This window comes from Gymnodraco acuticeps, unplaced genomic scaffold (assembly GCF_902827175.1).
Source record: "Gymnodraco acuticeps unplaced genomic scaffold, fGymAcu1.1, whole genome shotgun sequence".
NCBI classification, from domain to species: Eukaryota; Metazoa; Chordata; class Actinopteri; order Perciformes; family Bathydraconidae; genus Gymnodraco; species Gymnodraco acuticeps.
In genome coordinates, this window is record NW_022991638.1 from 14,480 (window position 1) to 35,072 (window position 20,593).

Genomic DNA, 20,593 nt, shown 5'->3' on the forward strand with positions numbered 1-20,593 from the left:
TCATGTGACCGTGCTGTAGTTCCTTTATAGTCCAACATTAGCCACCTTTAGCTTAGCGGTGGTGACGTGAAGTCATGTGACCGTGCTATAGTTCCTTTATAGCCCAACATTAGCCGCCTTTAGCTTAGCGGTGGTGACGTGAAGTCATGTGACCGTGCTATAGTTCCCTTATAGCCCAACATTAGCCGCCTTTAGCTTAGCGGTGGTGACGTGAAGTCATGTGACCGTGCTATAGTTCCCTTATAGCCCAACATTAGCCTCCTTTAGCTTAGCGGTGGAGACGTGAAGTCATGTGACCGTGCTATAGTTCCCTTATAGCCCAACATTAGCCTCCTTTAGCTTAGCAGTGGTGACGTGAAGTCATGTGACCGTGCTGTAGTTCCTTTATAGCCCAACATTAGCCTCCTTTAGCTTAGCGGTGGTGATGTGAAGTCATGTGACCGTGCTGTAGTTCCTTTATAGCCCAACAGTAGCCTCCTTTAGCTTAGCGGTGGTGACGTGAAGTCATGTGACCGTGCTGTAGTTCCTTTATAGCCCAACATTAGCCGCCTTTAGCTTAGCGGTGGTGACGTGAAGTCATGTGACCGTGCTATAGTTCCTTTATAGCCCAACATTAGCCGCCTTTAGCTTAGCGGTGGTGACGTGAAGTCATGTGACCGTGCTATAGTTCCCTTATAGCCCAACATTAGCCGCCTTTAGCTTAGCGGTGGTGACGTGAAGTCATGTGACCGTGCTATAGTTCCCTTATAGCCCAACATTAGCCTCCTTTAGCTTAGCGGTGGAGACGTGAAGTCATGTGACCGTGCTATAGTTCCCTTATAGCCCAACATTAGCCTCCTTTAGCTTAGCAGTGGTGACGTGAAGTCATGTGACCGTGCTGTAGTTCCTTTATAGCCCAACATTAGCCTCCTTTAGCTTAGCGGTGGTGATGTGAAGTCATGTGACCGTGCTGTAGTTCCTTTATAGCCCAACAGTAGCCTCCTTTAGCTTAGCGGTGGTGACGTGAAGTCATGTGACCGTGCTGTAGTTCCTTTATAGCCCAACATTAGCCGCCTTTAGCTTAGCGGTGGTGACGTGAAGTCATGTGACCGTGCTGTAGTGCCTTTATAGCCTAGCATTAGCCTCCTTTAGCTTAGCGGTGACCGTGCTAATATCAAGATGACTGCATATTGACCATGTTTCTGTTGGCCCTTTAGGACAAACCTTGTTGAATACATACATACTCAACAGTTTTATTAGAACGTTCACATGAGAAGCCTCTAACTCTGGAGAGTACTTGCAGCTCACAAGATAAAACGGTAAAAATATGAATAATGAATGTGTTCTCTATTTCCTGCAGAGTCTTGTTTCCAGACTGTTCCTCTGGCTGGAGAAGAAGCAGCCTGATTGGTGCAGACAGAGAGACACCTGGTCAATGTACCTGTTCCCTCCAGAGTCCAGGTAACACCTGTATACAGTCTATACAGTCTATGGGTAACACTTACACTAAAACAGTGGGGAAAGTACATTTACTCAAGTATACTTGTACTTTACTTGAGCATTTATACCACATTATACATCATCTCCTATACCATTCAAATATCTCTTACAATTTACTACATTTATTTTACAGCTTTAGTTACTTAACAAACTATACAGATGTTTACAAAACACATATATTATCTTGTTATGAATTAAATCAGCCGACAATTTGTACAAAAACACCCCATTACTCAGTATTTAGCAAGTAAGCGATTTACTTATTAAAGTATTTTTAAATGTATTTTAAATTGTTTTCCATTGGGTACTTTTCAGTTGGCATCTATAAACATTTATTTTAAAAATATTTTAGATATTTCTGCAAAATGTTATACTTTTAGTACATTTTTCAGATTTTTCTTGAACATTAAAGTTTTTTTTACATTTATTTAGAACATTTTAGATTTTTGGGGTGTTTTTTTAAAATGTTCCCTTGACTTACGTTCTATTTTTCAGCATCTACACATTTATTTACCTCCATACCATATAACCTCTTTACCCTGTTCTCTTTTTACTCTGCATTTCAACATATTTTTTTACATAAAAACATGGGGTTAGGGTTGTTCTTTGGTGTTTAATCTGCATGTTGCGGTACTTTGGGAGCAGTGTGTTGCCTTCACAGTCACACCCTCTCAACAGACGTGGATCAAAGCCTCATAGGAGGAGGAGGAGGAGGAGGAGGAGGAGTGAGGAAGAGGGAAGGATTGAGATAAAACGCCGGAGAAACTCCCTCACTCCCCCCTGACATGGCAGAAAAGTGCAGATAAAACAGACTTCAGAAGTGAGATTGTGGGAGGGAATCGAAGCCGATAAAAGACAGAAAATGCTGCGCTCACAATGCGGCAAATAAAATAAAAACCCTCTGCGATCACAGTCAGCATTATGGGATATCAAATGCAACGTGAAAAAACCTCGTCTTGCCAAGAAGATAGCTCTATCGTTTTCCTGTACGCTGATAACAAAAAGCTATCACTGTAAAAGTGCTGAGGATTCATTTTCAGTATTTCATTTAACTTGAAACCGCCAACAACCTCTGAATTGTAGTGGAGTAGAAGTACTAAGAAGCAATACATGAAAATACTCAGTACCACTAAATTGTACTTTTTTCATCAGCAGGAGAGGACTCTTTAAAGTCGAGACACTACATACTGATATACACCTGAACATCAGCAGGAGAGGACTCTTTAAAGTCGAGACACTACATACTGATATACACCTGAACATCAGCAGGAGAGGACTCTTTAAAGTAGAGACACTACATACTGATATACACCTGAACATCAGCAGGAGAGGACTCTTTAAAGTAGAGACACTACATACTGATATACACCTGAACATCAGCAGGAGAGGACTCTTAAAGTAGAGACACTACATACTGATATACACCTGAACATCAGCAGGAGAGGACTCTTTAAAGTAGCGACACTACATACTGCATATACACCTGAACATCAGCAGAGAGGACTCTTTAAAGTAGAGACACTACATACTGATATACACCTGAACATCAGCAGGAGAGGACTCTTTAAAGTAGAGACACTCATACTGATATACACCTGAACATCAGCAAGGGATCTTTAAAGTAGAGACACTACATACTGATATACACCTGAACATCAGCAGGAGAGGACTCTTTAAAGTAGAGACACTACATACTGATATACACCTGAACATCAGCAGGAGAGGACTCTTTAAAGTAGAGACACTACATACTGATATACACCTGAACACCAGCAGGAGAGGACTCTTTAAAGTAGAGAAACTACATACTGATATACACCTGAACATCAGCAGGAGAGGACTCTTTAAAGTAGAGACACTACATACTGATATACACCTGAACATCAGCAGGAGAGGACTCTTTAAAGTAGAGTCCTCTCCATACTGATATACACCTGAACATCAGCAGGAGAGGACTCTTTAAAGTAGAGACACTACATACTGATATACACCTGAACATCAGCAGGAGAGGACTCTTTAAAGTAGAGACGCTACATACTGATATACACCTGAACATCAGCAGGAGAGGACTCTTTAAAATACAGACACTACATACTGATATACACCTGAACATCAGCAGGAGAGGACTCTTTAAAGTAGAGAGACTACATACTTAGTTCCTTCCCACCCCTGTCCAAGATCCGTCGTTTTTGAAACTGCAGAACTTTTCTCTTTCTTATTTTGGGCGTGTTCGCACCACCGTAAAAACGTTTCAAGTCATTTATTTTCTCTCAAGTCGCAGGTCATGAAAACAGTGACTCGAGTCGATTAAAGTCCACGTCACGATACCTGGAGAACTACAGATTAATATTTTTTTGTTTCATCATCTCTGTTGGCCATTGAAAAGGTTAATTGGAAAAGCTCCATGCGTTCTGTTGTTGCCGGAGTCTGAGGAGAAGTAAAGGCTTTTGGGTTTCATCGCAGCGGGTCTCCAGGTTCTGTTCGTCTCTGAGACTGACAGCGAGGACACGGACTCTGCATGGAGTCTTTTTTCCGACCTCGAAACCAACGAGGACCCCCCGCTGTACTCAAAATCACATCAAGAGACAGCAGTGGGGGGGGGAGTCCAGCTGTTTTCACATGGACCAGATTCACCTCAACCTGCCTTTCAGATCTGTGTGTCGGTGCTCAAGACTACAGATTACTGCAGCGTTTAGAAAGAGCGGAAACTATAATAGTAATATTAATAAATATATTAATGATTATTAAAAAAAGTTGAACACAAAATATAATAACAATAATAATAATTAAAGGAAAACAATTATATTATATGATAAAGATAATAATTAAAGGATAACAAATATATAATTAAGATACAAATTGAAATAGGATACAAATAATAATTAAATTCAAAATATTATAATAATAATAACATGTAAAAAATCTAATATAAAAACTATTGACATTTTTTTAAAAATTAATAATAATAATAATAGACATTTAATGCAAGTCAGATGTGAAAATGTATATATTTGATTATATTATAGAAAGTATACTTGATAAATGTGAATCCAAAAAAGTCAAATAAAGATAACATTAAATAACATTTTCCAAAGTTAGCGAAAGATATAGCATCCAGTACGACAGAAATACAATAAAATAATATGATGAATAAACAATTAACGTAAAAAACATCAGTACTAGTAAACTTGGGATATTGCAAATAAATGCTAAAATTAAAATACAGCTTCCCATTCTTGTATTTCTTGTTAGTGTGTTTCGGGAGGTTTGGGACTTTAGTGTATAAAACCTACCTCACTAACGGCGCATTTCCACTACAGCGCGGTTTAAGCGTGCCGTGCCCGGCCCGTTTTTGGTTGCGTTTCCACTTGGCGTAGTTCCGGCTAGCGGGTACTTTTTCACAGTTTTCTGGCTCTCCAAAATCGAGGTTCTTTCCGGGCCAATAACCGGGCTGAGAATGCTAAACTAGTGACGTGAGTGGCTACATCTACAACGAAATGAACATATTTGACCGTGATTTAATTGTAAAACACGTTTCAAAATGATGCCGAAGTAACAACATACTGATACTGGTTAGTAAAAACCTTGAATTAATGCTTTGACAAGTCTGCAGACAAACGGCAGGCGAAACACCTTTTTAAAATGCGTGTTTTCTGAATGGAGATCGGCTAAGCTAACGTTATATATGCTCCGACCGTCCACACTCACAACAACGGCCTATACAGAGATAAATAAAGCAGCGACTGTATTCGCCATGACACAGACAGTCTGCGGTTTGTACTTGTTTAACTTCTGTCTAGTTTCTGAACAGATATGAAGAGCTGTGAGCTCTGAGTGCTAAGAGCTAACGGCTGATGTTGGTTTTGTGGTTCGCATTGAAGATGACATCACGGCTCCGCCTACACTGCGTTACTATAAGGCACTTTCACACCGCAGTACTTTTCCCACAAAGGTTCATGAGAACTTAGTTCATGAGAACTCTTTAGTTCTCATGAACTAAGTACAGATCGCGTTCACACCGGAATAAGTCCCTGGGGGAGGATTAGGCAAATGAAGCCGCTGACGTCACTTCTTCTTCTTCTGCTTTGGGTTTACTGGCAGGCCGCAAACCACTTCACGGTGTATACTGCCACCCGGAGTCCCAGGCCGGAAGACCCCGGAGTTGGGGACTGGCTTCAGTAGAAGCTGCTGGGACTCCCAGCAGCTTCTACTGAAGCCTTCCGAGTAAATCGCCAGAACGCCGACACCTCCTCATCTCCACCACTCCCATGTCTTCTTTTGTGTTGCCATAAGTTAGTCTCTCTGCGTTTCTGCGCTGGGCTAATGCTAATGCTAATAATGCTAATGCGAGGATAATAAAATGGCGGCATCACAAAACCTTTTGGGAGTTTTACGGGGCGTGGTTTGCAATCCTTCCAGCCAATCAGACACAGGAACCTTTGTCTCCCACGAAAGTCCCTGCTCTCTAGCAGGGACGGAAAAGGGGGTGAAAAGGTTCTCATGAACTAATTTAGTTCCGGCTCTTTTTGGTATGAACGAACATTTCAGAACTAAAGTGGGAAAAGTACTGCGGTGTGAACGCGCCTATAGATACTACCCCAGCTACTAAACTGTAATGGAAACGCAGCTTAAAGTGAGCCAGGCCTAACGAGGCCTAGCGATACCGTTCTAAGCCGAGCGAGGCCCTGCAGTGGAAAAGCGCCATAATTGTATTTCTTGGGACTTTTGAAGTATATACAAAGCCTGCTGTTGAGGGACATGAGACTGAATGCGGATACGATGCAGATAAGGAATAGAACAAATAGACAGCAGGGGTTTTACTGTTACAGTAAACAGTGATCCCTGTTGTTGTTTTTATGGAGAAACTTTCTTTGTTGCTGCTTTTCAACGCCATACCACCGCCTATAGATGCAGGGAACATGAAATGCCATCTGTCAGCTCTCCCCTGGAAAGCAATCATCCAGCATTCAAGGAAGTGATGCGGCTTTAGTCTCATGTTGGTTTGTAAATGCACAGAAGAAGAAGAAGAAGTGGGTAATTAGCACGAGCGCCTCTTATCTGTTGTGCACAAAGTGACACTTCTTCAGATCCAGGCAGAGGCAGCATGTCACACCAACGCCTACACGGATAAAGTGACGATGATTTTGGAGAAGAGCCGTGCGAAAACACCCGAGATGTTAAAAGACTGGGAGGAAATGTAAAGGAAATGAAGACGCTTCACTGAGAGTGTGTTGATGGCGTGAAAATTAGGAAATGTATTGGAAAAAGGTGTCAGAATGTCGAGATGCTAAATCAAGAAGTGGAGGAAAAGCTGGAAGATATAGAGCATGCATCCATTTATATATCTACTTAAACGTATACTCGAATGTACCACAATTCAGAGATAAAAAGTGTCTTTTGACAGTCACATTCTCCAGATTACAGCACAAGAAACTCTTCAATTTGACAAAAACAGCTTCGGGAAAAAGTAAAAAGACCACTGCAAATGTTTTTGCGTTAAATGAGGTCTGAGATTTTGTACAAGAGTATCAATCAATCAATCAATCAATTAATCAATTAATCAATCAATCAATCAATCAATGTTTATTTATATAGCCCAATATCACAGATGTTACATTTGTCTCAGTGGACTTCACAGTTTGTACAGAATATCAGTATGACAATACGACACCCTCTGTCCTTAGACCCTCTGTCCTCAGACCCCTCTGTCCTTAGACCCTCTGTCCTTAGACCCTCTGTCCTCAGACCCTCTGTCATTAGACCCTCTGTCGTTGGACCCTCTGTCCTTAGACCCTCTGTCCTCAGACCCTCTGTCATTAGACCCTCTGTCCTTAGACCCTCTGTCCTCAGACTCTCTGTCCTCAGACCCTCTGTCCTCAGACCCTCTGTCCTTAGACCCTTTGTCCTCAGACCCTCTGTCCTTAGACCCTCTGTCCTCAGACCCTCTGTCCTCAGACCCTCTGTCCTTAGACCCTCTGTCATTAGACCCTCTGTCCTCAGACCCTCTGTCCTTAGACCCTCTGTCCTTAGACCCTCTGTCCTTGGACCCTCTGTCCTAAGACCCTCTGTCCTCAGACCCTCTGTCCTCAGACCCTCTGTCATTAGACCCTCTGTCCTTAGACCCTCTGTCCTTAGACCCTCTGTCCTCAGACCCTCTGTCCTCAGACCCTCTGTCCTCAGACCCTCTGTCCTCAGACCCTCTGTCCTCAGACCCTCTGTCCTTAGACCCTCTGTCCTCAGACCCTTTGTCCTTAGACCCTCACATCGTACAAGGAAACACTTCCAGAGAAAACCCAGAGTTTAAAGGGAACATGGGAGAAACCTCAGGGAGAGCAACAGAGGAGGGATCCCTCTCCCAGGACGGACAGACGTGCAATAGATGCCGTGTGTAAATCGAAGAGATAATACATTTTACAGCATATAGACCGAATGTTAGGAAATGCATGTAAGGTTAGGTAGGTACGTTTATTTATAGAGCACATTTCAGACGCAGAGGCAATTCAAAGTGCTTTACATGATCATTAACACATGATAGTAGAACAGAGAGGAACACAATAAATAAACATAATGGAATAACAGTTTCATAAAAACAGTGCATTAATGAGATATAAAATAGTTTAAAAACGACATTGTAAATACGGTAAGTGCTAAAACAAGTTAAAAGGCTTCTGGGTAAGCAGCTAAAAAAAGTAGTGTGTTTAGCCTCGACTTAAAATAACTCAGCGTTGGTGAAGACCTCAGGTTTTCTGGAAGTTTATTCCATTTGTGGGGAGCATAAAAACGAATGTGTCTGTAATAAGAAGATGAATCCACGAAGATGTCAACAATCCTGTGGGAGCCATCAGGGAAGTAGTATGATGAGTCAGCCACGACTCGAAGTCCAGGACTCAGATCAGGACTCAGGATCAGCCACGAGTCAGGATCCAAAAAGACATTTTGGGGAAGCTGGGTTATTGGGAACATGAGAGTACACAGGTACAGACAGAGAGAAGGAAGAAGTAAGGTGTCCCCCGACAGTCTAAGCCTATAGCGGCTAAACTAGGGGCTGAGTAGTATTGAAACACACTTATTGACATTTAAAACGCATAAAGCTAACTGTAATTAATATCTAAGGTGATTAAGTCAACTGTCAATTGCTAAAAATAACAATAAATGCCATAACTATTAGGCAACAGACTGTAGTTCATAGTGATTATCATGTAATATAATCAACATTACCTCAGCTCTGTGTAACTGTGATTGTCAGTCATGTTTAAAAAGTGCTATTTTCATTAACCTCTTAGGCCCCAAGCCTGTTTTTCAGGTTTCAGGCTCGAAAATGACATTCCCAGAACAAATGACCATATCTTCTAAAAGGGTTAAATTAATAATCTTTGTTCTCAAAGTAATGATAAACCTGTGAGTTGGATGTAGAAAAGTCAGATTCAATATAGATGTTTTTTATTTTAAAGAAAATTCAGATTGAACATGGTAAAAAACTAAATTATAGTGTCCGTCCAAAAGATATGTTGTACTTATAGTGAAAACTAACCTTGGATGATGGTAAGGTAGACTAAAAGCTTTAGGAATCCAAAGTACAACATATAATAAGTACCCTGTATCAAGATTGATGCAAAACAAGTGATATTTGACCTTTTTAGCAAAAAAAACCCTCTTCTGGGGCCATTTGGGTGGATTTTCCATATCTCTGGCCCCCCTCGCTCGATTTTGACATGTGACACCTCTTCCTGACCGTTAGAGCCAATAGAATCCAAGATAAATCGTCCCATAGACTCTCAAGTTAAAAAAAAAAGCTGGCGTCTCTGCGCATGCAATCTTGTTGCAGAGCGTAGGAATATCCCTGCTCTGACTTCTAGAAAAGGAAACGCAGTTTTATTGCTTATAGATTATCAGAACATTTCAAAGGGGACACAGCCACATTGGATATTAACCTATGGACAGCATCGTTTTTATCGTTTTAATGCCATTGAAGACCAGTTTTGACCAGACAAAGACGAAGGTAAGCCATGTTAGCGTTGTGGGCTACCTAGCGCCACTTGTTTTGATGTACGTTTTTGTTGATAACGTCGCGAGTTTGTATCTTTCAGTGTTGAAGTGGGCACCGTTAGATTCGGTGTCTTTACTGTAAGAGAATATTTTAATCTGATCTGTTTATAGAGTCTCTTATTATTCCTTAGAGTCTGTGATACTGCAAACATCTGCTTGTAGTCACTCAAAGACTCCTCTGTGGGTTGAGGTCACAGGTCAAACGCTTCTCCTATATCCGTGGGGGATGTTGGGGCTTGTCTGGATCTCTTTGTGACAAGTAGACCATTGTCTCGCATCGGTTATTGATTAGGTAAACGCGGGCTTTCTATGGGCCGGCCTCTCCTCGTGTAGCAGAGATGTTTTGTGTCTTTTGGTTCAGAGATCGCTGGTGGAGCACTGGACATGTGTGAAACTAAGATGATCTCCCGGCCGTATTGTCTGTACTTTCTCCAATAAAACTCTAGGGGTGTTTTGGGCTAACAACGGTTCCAGACTCCTTCATTCTACCTCAACATTGCAACAACAGAAGTTTACCTTCACATTTACGATCATAAACGATGTGTTGGATGTGCACCTAGGATAAGTAATAAGGGAGCTAGGAGTGATTTTCGGTGCAGTAATAGCTTAGCATTTTTCGCTCGGGGCTAATTCAGAGGGTCACTGTTAGCATTGTGTGTTTTTTTTTGAGAAAAAAAAATGAAAAAGATCAGTTAAATTAGTTTGTTCCCGTTATATGGATATAAAATATTCATAGTTTATTAAATATTGAGGTTCCTTAGACGTTGTTTCCTGGAAATCATGCTATTTCGGCCCCGGAACCGGGTCCGTGCGGGGCTTAAGAGGTTTTAATCTATTTAGAAAAATATGCTTTATGAAGCGACTGCAGCTGTCAATGCTTTCATCATGCTGAAGTGGGCGTGGTTGAATCTAAACTGGGTTGTAAATGTGACAAAAACTCCCAGAAAGGACAGAAAAACTGGACACTAAAGATCTTAAACCAGTGGAGGAACTGGTGTGTGCTTCCATGCGTCCTCCCTCCCTTCTGCTGCAGGATAACATATTAAGTCTTCAGCATCAACGCTCCGCCGTGCAGATATTAAAGAGGAATTATCTCATGCCGTCTGCACATTGTTTGCAGAACGATCACCACAGTCACATGACACACACTGAATGGAGTCTGCATTTCCAAATAAAGCCAAAACATCCCGATCTGAGCCTGCACATGAAAGCAGATTTGAATGCAGTGTTTAATCCCTCGCCGTATAACAAGCGTCCCCTCTCTCTTTCTCTCTGCTGTCGTGTAATGAAAGTCAGACGTAATTAATGACTGCTAATTCTGTAGCGGTGCATTATAGAGTCACAGGCTCGTATTACTGTGACAGTGTGGTGGACAGTGTTTCAATGTCTCTTACGGCCTGTCCACACTACAGCTTCAAAAAAAACTTGGAGCTGGGCGTGTCTGAAGCTTGGGGATTTTATTCGAGCAACGTGACCAACAACCAATCACATGAATCTCCCGCCCCCGACATACAAAGCAAAAAACCCCGGGATTTTATGCGAGCAATATATATATATATATATAAACTCCCCAAACAGGCGAAAACCTACCAGTTGCACCCACTGTCTCTGCCACCTCCCTCCATGCCTGGTTCCTCCGGTTTGTATCCCGGTAGGTGAAGAGGGTCTGCTCATACAACACCGGGTGATTTGCCACGGCGATAATTAGTTTCTCCTCCATCTTTTTTTAAAATATAGAAATGAATGGCGGGATATCTCTCCCAGCTTAGACGCGGTTTGATTGGCTAGGGTTTGAGCTGTCAGATTTTCAGAAACGGGATTTGATTGGCTGGCGCTGGCTACTCTGACGCCGGAGACGGACCGCTATGCTACCAACAATTCAGTTCGGCGAAAAGCAAGGCAACGTGACGTCACCCCATTCAAAGTGAATGGGCAGACGTGTTGGAATCCGTTTTTGAAGCTGTCGAAGCTGTAGTGTGGACGGGCCGTTACAGTATGTCATGCTTTATCGAACATGGACTGGAGTCTGGACAGTCTAGATAGGCTTTTGTGTTTTCCAAAATTACATTACATATCTGTGTTTAGTGTCCTGTCTGTCTGTAACTTTGTGTGGTAGTGTTACCACTGACAGGTCTCTCTTGAAAATGAGACCTTGTGTCTCAATGAGATCTACACCTGTATAAATAAAGGCTAAATAAAATTTAAAAAATCATTTGGCTGACACTTTTATCCAAAGTGACTTACAATAAGTTACAAAAACATATAATCAAACTCCGACTTTGTGAAATACCTGACCTCTAACTAGTAGCCTGACTTTAGGATTCACACAAAAGGGCCTTTGAACAATTATTCTAATCAAGCATCATTTGTTGTTATTCTTTTATGTTATGATCGCTGTAGTGTCTGATTGCTAATCTTACACCTTTGTATTTTTCTGTTTTCTTTTAACCCGAACACTTAAAGGTAAGGTAGGTCATTTTGGAGAAAACAGCTCGAGTGCGCTAGAATTTGAAAATACACAGCCGGAACAAATTTGCCCCTTCCTTACAGAGCTCCTCCTCCAACACACACGAACGCACACATGACCAATGAGGGCACGAGATAAGTTTGTGCACAGATGGAAGGCTGACAGGCAGGTAGGCCATCCAGTTACTTTAGCCGGCTCAGATGATTGGTCGAGCTTTTTACAGCGCCACGGCTTCCACAGATGACATTTTATGGATTTTTTGTCAAAGCACTTCAGATATTCATTGCTGTCGGGATGCATTCCATGGAATATAACAAGTGTATCTCGAGCCGGTTTCTCAAACTTACCTACCCCACCTTTAACATGTTTTATAGCCTGATCTTCCTCTTTCTGCATGCTGTACCATGTGAGCTATGTACCATGTATGTTTTATAAATAAAAACTTTAATTACAACAACAAAAAAGAACCAAACTCCGAGCAACAAGGAAAGTGAAGATATATTCACTTCAAGCAAGATCATACCATAAGGAGTGCTGGTGAATCAGGTACAAGGCCTACATTAACTCAAAAAGTACTTAATGTTCTTTAATTAACAATTGTAATGTTCTTCTCAGCACTAGCCTAATTGCCAAAGTACAATTGAAATACATACGTTTTCAGTTGGGACAGAAGATGTGCAAAGTATCTGCTGAGCTCACTCCACCATTTAGGAGACAGGAGAGCCAGCTAATTGCTACCATCTTTGAAGTTTAAAATGTGTGTCTGTGTTTTTTTCTCGTAGGTTTCGGATAGTTTGCACTAGGATCATCACCCACAAGATGTTCGACCACATCGTGTTGCTCATCATCTTCCTCAACTGCATCACCATCGCCATGGAGAGGCCCTACATCTCCACGGTTGTGAGTATCAAAACATTTTTAATAGTAAAAGCATGAAATTCATTACAAACTATATAAATTCAATCTGCTAAGTTAGACACTACAGTATATATCCTCTTCAAGTACATTCCCTAATCATGTATGCTCCTACATAAAGATATAGGGTTTAGCCACTTCTGTTTGACAATATCAAAGGGTAATGTTTTCTTTATTGCTGCACATACTGCACCTCATGAGCCAATGCACCATCTCTTCAAATACAGGCTGCAACACACACACACACACACACACACACACACACACACACACACACACACACACACACACACACACACACACACACACACACACACACCCCCAACAGCAGCTCCATGCATAAGCACAATAATTATCACTTTTTCTCACTGAGCGAGGTGTTCCTTGTTCGGGTCTAATTGTGGTTTTGCGACAGAGGAGACAGAGCCGTTTGTAATTGATTTGATTATCTGTGGGCTGGCGTACGTGGCTAATGTCCAGGAAAGAAGATGTTTAACAAATGGAGGCCGACCCGACTGGCTGCACGCTCTAATCAGGGCACAAAGATCACACACACACACACACACACACACACACACACACACACACACACACACACACACACACACACACACACACACACACACACACACACACACACACACACACACACACACACACACACACACACACACACACACACATTTATACATTTAAATGGGATTATTTCATCTGTGCACACACACAAATATGTAAATACAGAACAGTGGAGCAAGAATGAGTCTTAAAACCTGAGATATAACTCAGCTTTTACCATTTCCTGTCCCGTCGTCTGGAAGTAAATGGTAAGCCTCTGGAATTAATGTAGAAGGTGACTATTATTAATTAATTAGCCACCTTTAGCTTAGCGGTGGTGACGTGAAGTCATGTGACCGTGCTGTAGTTCCTTTATAGCCCAACATTAGCCACCTTTAGCTTAGCGGTGGTGACGTGAAGTCATGTGACCGTGCTGTAGTTCCTTTATAGCCCAACATTAGCCTCCTTTAGCTTAGTGGTGGTGACGTGAAGTCATGTGACCGTGCTGTAGTTCCTTTACAGCCCAACGTTAGCCGCCTTTAGCTTAGCGGTGGTGACGTGAAGTCATGTGACCGTGCTGTAGTTCCTTTATAGCCCATCATTAGCCTCCTTTAGCTTAGTGGTGGTGACGTGAAGTCATGTGACCGTGCTGTAGTTCCTTTACAGCCCAACATTAGCCTCCTTTAGCTTAGTGGTGGTGACGTGAAGTCATGTGACCGTGCTGTCGTTCCTTTACAGCCCAACGTTAGCCGCCTTTAGCTTAGCGGTGGTGACGTGAAGTCATGTGACCGTGCTGTAGTTCCTTTATAGCCCAACATTAGCCTCCTTTAGCTTAGCGGTGGTGACGTGAAGTCATGTGACCGTGCTGTAGTTCCTTTATAGCCCATCATTAGCCGCCTTTAGCTTAGCGGTGGTGACGTGAAGTCATGTGACCGTGCTGTAGTTCCTTTATAGCCCAACATTAGCCACCTTTAGCTTAGCGGTGGTGACGTGAAGTCATGTGACCGTGCTGTAGTTCCTTTATAGCCCAACATTAGCCTCCTTTAGCTTAGTGGTGGTGACGTGAAGTCATGTGACCGTGCTGTAGTTCCTTTACAGCCCAACGTTAGCCGCCTTTAGCTTAGCGGTGGTGACGTGAAGTCATGTGACCGTGCTGTAGTTCCTTTATAGCCCATCATTAGCCTCCTTTAGCTTAGTGGTGGTGACGTGAAGTCATGTGACCGTGCTGTAGTTCCTTTACAGCCCAACATTAGCCTCCTTTAGCTTAGTGGTGGTGACGTGAAGTCATGTGACCGTGCTGTCGTTCCTTTACAGCCCAACGTTAGCCGCCTTTAGCTTAGCGGTGGTGACGTGAAGTCATGTGACCGTGCTGTAGTTCCTTTATAGCCCAACATTAGCCTCCTTTAGCTTAGCGGTGGTGACGTGAAGTCATGTGACCGTGCTGTAGTTCCTTTATAGCCCATCATTAGCCGCCTTTAGCTTAGCGGTGGTGACGTGAAGTCATGTGACCGTGCTGTAGTTCCTTTATAGCCCAACATTAGCCGCCTTTAGCTTAGCGGTGGTGACGTGAAGTCATGTGACCGTGCTGTAGTTCCTTTATAGCCCAACATTAGCCACCTTTAGCTTAGCGGTGGTGACGTGAAGTCATGTGACCGTGCTGTAGTTCCTTTATAGCCCAACATTAGCCGCCTTTAGCTTAGCGGTGGTGACGTGAAGTCATGTGACCGTGCTGTAGTTCCTTTATAGCCCAACATTAGCCACCTTTAGCTTAGCGGTGGTGACGTGAAGTCATGTGGACCGTGCTGTAGTTCCTTTATAGCCCAACATTAGCCGCCTTTAGCTTAGCGGTGGTGATGTGAAGTCATGTGACAGTGCTGTAGTTCCTTTATAGCCCAACATTAGCCGCCTTTAGCTTAGCGGTGGTGACGTGAAGTCATGTGACCGTGCTGTAGTTCCTTTATAGTCCAACATTAGCCGCCTTTAGCTTAGCGGTGGTGACGTGAAGTCATGTGACCGTGCTGTAGTTCCTTTATATCCCAATATTAGCTTTTTACTTCAAAAAGTGGTGTTAATATGTGGAGGTTATCCTGCTTGACAAAACGTGTAAGTATCATAAACGTTTGAGATTATTTTCTGCAACAATCCAAAGCCAATGGAAAAATCCCATTGGCTTTTTGTCGATGGAACCATTGATATGCTAACTTTCCAGGTCCAACACAGCGGGCACACTAACATTAACATCACAGAGCTTTATGTATAAGCTAATATTATTTACGCTTCCTATCTTACCATGTCCAATCTGCTGCCTCTGGCTCCATCTTTTAAATGAGGTGTTAATGTGTGACTCAGCATCATCCCCAGTTTTGAAATGCAATTCTTATTCCTTCTGATCTCATTTTACCCGAGTGGTCATTGCATGATGTTTTTCCATGTGGGTAGTTTTGCAAAAACGAAACCCATTTCCACTCACTGATTTTGTTATTTGCAACAACCTTTCAAAACGACCTGCTTTTCATCATATTGGCCCCAAAAAAAGAGATTATTTAAATAGAGATAGTCAATTTAGCTTTAGAGATAAAGTCACAAGCTGAATGATTGTGTTTTTGTCCTGGAGGTTATGTCACACACTTAATATTTGTCTTTCTGTTTGTTTGGGAGGTTGCCTGGACACTGTCCTCTTGTTGCCCGGTGGAAATGATTTAGGATGATCATACCACCTATTATGATGTATTATCCCGTAATGAGCCTGGGGACACTGCATCACCGTCTGGAGCTTTTTTAATTGAGTTGTATCAGCATGAGCAGTGTAAAACACAATCAATTATCATTATCAATTATCAATTAAGATAAAAACAAGCCGCTACACACTGAAGCGTGATGGAAACTCTACAGGAGATTCAGTTTGACGCTGGTTTTCTGACGCTCAGGAGTACAGGAACTTTTTTAAACTGCATAATTAGGCAATAATTGTACGTCGGATGTATTGCTGTACAGTGCATCTTAATGATAAACCTCTTAACATTAAGGTATACCGTCCCAAAACAGGGCTGTCATATTCACAGAGCAGATTAAATATACTTTATTGATCCAAAATTGCGACTTTTTTCATAAGAAGCAAGGTCAAAGGCATTGTACATAAGTTAAAAATAACATTTTAAATAAGTACATACGTACATATCAACAGTCAAATCTGTAATGTATCTATAGAATATACTGTATAATGTAAATGATAATACACTAGAACAGACCATCGTACTACGAATACTACAGGTATATGAACATACTGAAGATACCTTACACTTATTTAACTAACTTCAAGCTTTCTAGGTGATTTACACACATGTAGTTATGCAAAGGTATTAGGTTGAGAAATAAGGAAATAACTGCTAGAAACAAGGACAAAAAAGCTATAAAACACAGATAAAGAACACTAGTTAGTGTGAGAAAATAAGTGTAATATATATAACTATTATTGAAATATAACAACTATCAAAGTCAATCGAAGTGTTTGTGTCACATCTCAAGTTTTCCGCAGATGTATTGACTAATTATGCAGCCATGATCTTTAGTGATAGTGAAGGGATTGACACTAAGTTGAGGAACATTTCCCAATGACTGAAAGTACACTGAACAAAAATATAAACGCAACACTTTTGTTTTTGCTCCCATTCTTCATGAGATGAACTCAAAGATCTAAAACATTTTCTATAAACACAAAATAACCATTTTTTCAAATATTGTTCACAAATCTGAAAGAATCTGTGATAGTGAGCACCAGGCTTGGAATTTCGTCATTTTAGGGGCAAGGCCATTTGGCCTTCCCGTTCACATTTTTTTCAAGGGCACAAAGGCCACATGACAGGGCACAAAGGCCACATGACAGGACACAAAGGCCACATGACAGGGCACAAAGGCCACATGACAGGGCACAAAGGCCACATGACAGGACACAAAGGCCACATTACAGGGCACAAAGGCCACATGACAGGGCACAAAGGCCACATGACAGGGCACAAAGGCCACATGACAGGGCACAAAGGCCGTTTGGTTAAATTACGCTGGTCAATCAACATGACTGAAAAGTGTAGCACTAACGTCAACACCAGTCGTTTTACAAATGGCTGAATAGCAATAGTGTTTCTTTAACGTATACGTTAAGTTCAGCCATAAACCACATAAGTCGGTCATGTATTATATCAAAACCGCTTAGCAAGAAAAATACTAGATTCAAAGGTGACCGCTATCTGCTAGCTTGTAGAAGCAACACTAGATGTAGACCCCTTGAAGGGAAGACGTTAGCGCTATCCAAACTAGCTATCGCTAGTTTTCATGACAAAATGTAACGAGTCGACTTTAAATAGGCTAATACAATGGTAATTACCTATCAATAGTACTTTCTATAACCACGTAAATGTTAAGTCCTTTCAAATACTACCACATACTTCAGTTAAATCATATCAAAACAGCTTAGTCCGCTTGCTTACCTGTGCTTGTCTTGCTCCCGCGGCTGAGGAGGAGGCTGTCGGGCCCCTACAGGCATGTCTGACGGAACAATCACAGCAGAGCAATCGCTCTGATCCACAGACACGGGACTATCCTACTGCGCGCACTAATATGACTTTACTAGCGTTGTTTACACTGGAACTTTTGACAGGGGCACCAAGGCCACTTTGGCCGTGAATTGCATTGTTTTTCACAGGGCATCACGGCCAAAGTGCGGGGCAACGACGGCCATGGCCGTCGTGGCCGTCGTGAAATTCCCACCCTGGTGAGCACTTCTCCTTTGCCGAGATAATCCATCCCACCTCACAGGTGTGGCATATCAAGATGCTGATTAGACAGCATGATTATTGCACAGGTGTGCCTTAGGCTGGCCACAATAAAAGGCCACTCTGAAACGTGCAGTTTTGCTTTATTGGGGGGATCTGGGGGGGTCCGAAAACCAGTCAGTATCTGGTGTGAGGGGTAGGGGTAGGGTTAGGGTTAGGGGTAGGGTTAGGGTAATGTTGTGAATTGAGTGGCCTGTGTTCGTCGTCCATAACATACGCCTGCCCATACCATAACCCCACCACCACCATGGGCCACTCGATTCACAACATTACCCTAACCCTACCCCTAACCCTAACCCTAACCCTACCCCTCACACTAGATACTGACTGGTTTTCGGACCCCCCCAGACCCCCCCCAATAAAGCAAAACTGCACGTTTCAGAGTGGCCTTTTATTGTGGCCAGCCTAAGGCACACCTGTGCAATAATCATGCTGTCTAATCAGCATCTTGATATGCCACACCTGTGAGGTGGGATGGATTATCTCGGCAAAGGAGAAGTGCTCACTGTCACAGATTCTTTCAGATTTGTGAACAATATTTGAGAGAAATGGTTATTTTGTGTTTATAGAAAATGTTTTAGATCTTTGAGTTCATCTCATGAAGAATGGGAGCAAAAACAAAAGTGTTGCGTTTATATTTTTGTTCATTGTATATACAAACCGTAGACTGTTTATGTCAAATGAAACTTGTGTTCAAAGCACAGAAGTGGCTGCTGTCGAGCCTGGAATTCATAAAGCCTCTCAACGAAAGCCTTCCCAGTGATGTCATGTGTGTGTGTGTGTGTGAGATGGTAGTTGGAGGCCGTGGGAAAGGCAGCCACACACACACATTCTATGGGGTAAATAAGCAGTGAGTGCTGCTTGTTTTCTCTGGAGCTCTAATAGCTGCACACTGATGTTACGTGCACGCTTAGTGAACTACATATCCTGCTTTTCCTCTACATTGACGGAAGAAAATTATTTAAAAAATGCTTTATTTCATGTGTTTTTGCAGGTGATTTAAAGCAACTTGTTTAACTTTGTAACCTTCCTCTTGTCCTCGGATCAAAACTGACCCGTCTGTCGATGTTTTTATATATCACTTATTTGATGTGTAATTGCCACACAAACCACACGGATGATGAACGACTCATTTCATTGATTTATGTGTGTTTTATTTACATTTATAGCATCTGGTGTTATTGTGTTCTTTATCATTTTGAAGCCGGTAACAAACATAATCCTGACCTAACTTTGACCAATCAATCAATCAATCAATCAATCAATCAATCAATCAATCAATCAATCAATCAATCAATGTTTATTTATATATCCCAATATCACAGATGTTACATTTGTCTCAGTGGACTTTACAGTTTGTACAGAATATCAGTATGACAATACGACACCCTCTGTCCTCAGACCCTCTGTCCTTAGACCCTCTGTCCTTAGACCCTCTGTCCTTAGACCCTCTGTCCTCAGACCCTCTGTCCTTAGACCCTCTATCCTTAGACCCTCTGTCCTCAGACCCTCTATCCTTAGACCCTCTGTCCTCAGACCCTCTGTCCTTAGACCCTCTATCCTTAGACCCTCTGTCCTCAGACCCTCTATCCTTAGACCCTCTATCCTTAGACCCTCTGTCCTTTGACCCTCTATCCTTAGACCCTCTGTCCTTTGACCCTCTGTCCTTTGACCCTCTGTCCTTTGACCCTCTGTCCTTTGACCCTCTGTCCTTAGACCCTCTGTCCTTAGACCCTCTGTCCTTAGACCCTCTGTCCTCAGACCCTCTGTCCTCTGACCCTCTGTCATTTGACCCTCTGTCCTTAGACCCTCTGTCCTTTGACCCTCTGTCCTTAGACCCTCTGTCCTTAGACCCTCTGTCCTTAGACCCTCTGTCCTTAGACCCCCTGTCCTTAGACCCCCTGTCCTTAGACCCTCTGTCCTTAGACCCTCTGTCCTTTGACCCTCTGTCCTTTGACCCCCTGTCCTTAGACCCTCTGTCCTTTGACCCTCTGTCCTTTGACCCTCTGTCCTTAGACCCTCTGTCCTTAGACCCTCTGTCCTTAGACCCTCTGTCCTTAGACCCTCTGTCCTTAGACCCTCACATCATACAAGGAAAAACTTAGATAGACACCAAAAAGATATGTTCCTCTCGAGCCAAATAATTCACATATTTTGCCCTTTTTAACTCAAAAATAAGGTTTAACAAAATGAAGTGTATTGACCACAAATGACGGGTAAAACGTGTGGCAATGTGTTGATATTAAAGGTCTTCTATGGTACTCTTGGCTAATGGTTGCACAACACAAAAAAACATAGTGAC

The 20,593-nt window shown here is 42.3% G+C and overlaps 1 protein-coding gene across 1 annotated transcript in view; it reads left to right on the plus strand.

Annotated features, from left to right (window-relative positions):
* The window catches only part of LOC117534271 (voltage-dependent T-type calcium channel subunit alpha-1G-like), a gene marked incomplete at both ends in the record, with an annotated part of 79,026 nt that overhangs the window by 8,170 nt on the left and 50,263 nt on the right, over positions 1-20,593 (plus strand). The window contains 2 exon segments of the mRNA XM_034198466.1: positions 1,340-1,440; positions 12,775-12,892. Coding sequence (XP_034054357.1) covers positions 1,340-1,440; positions 12,775-12,892 — 219 coding nt within the window.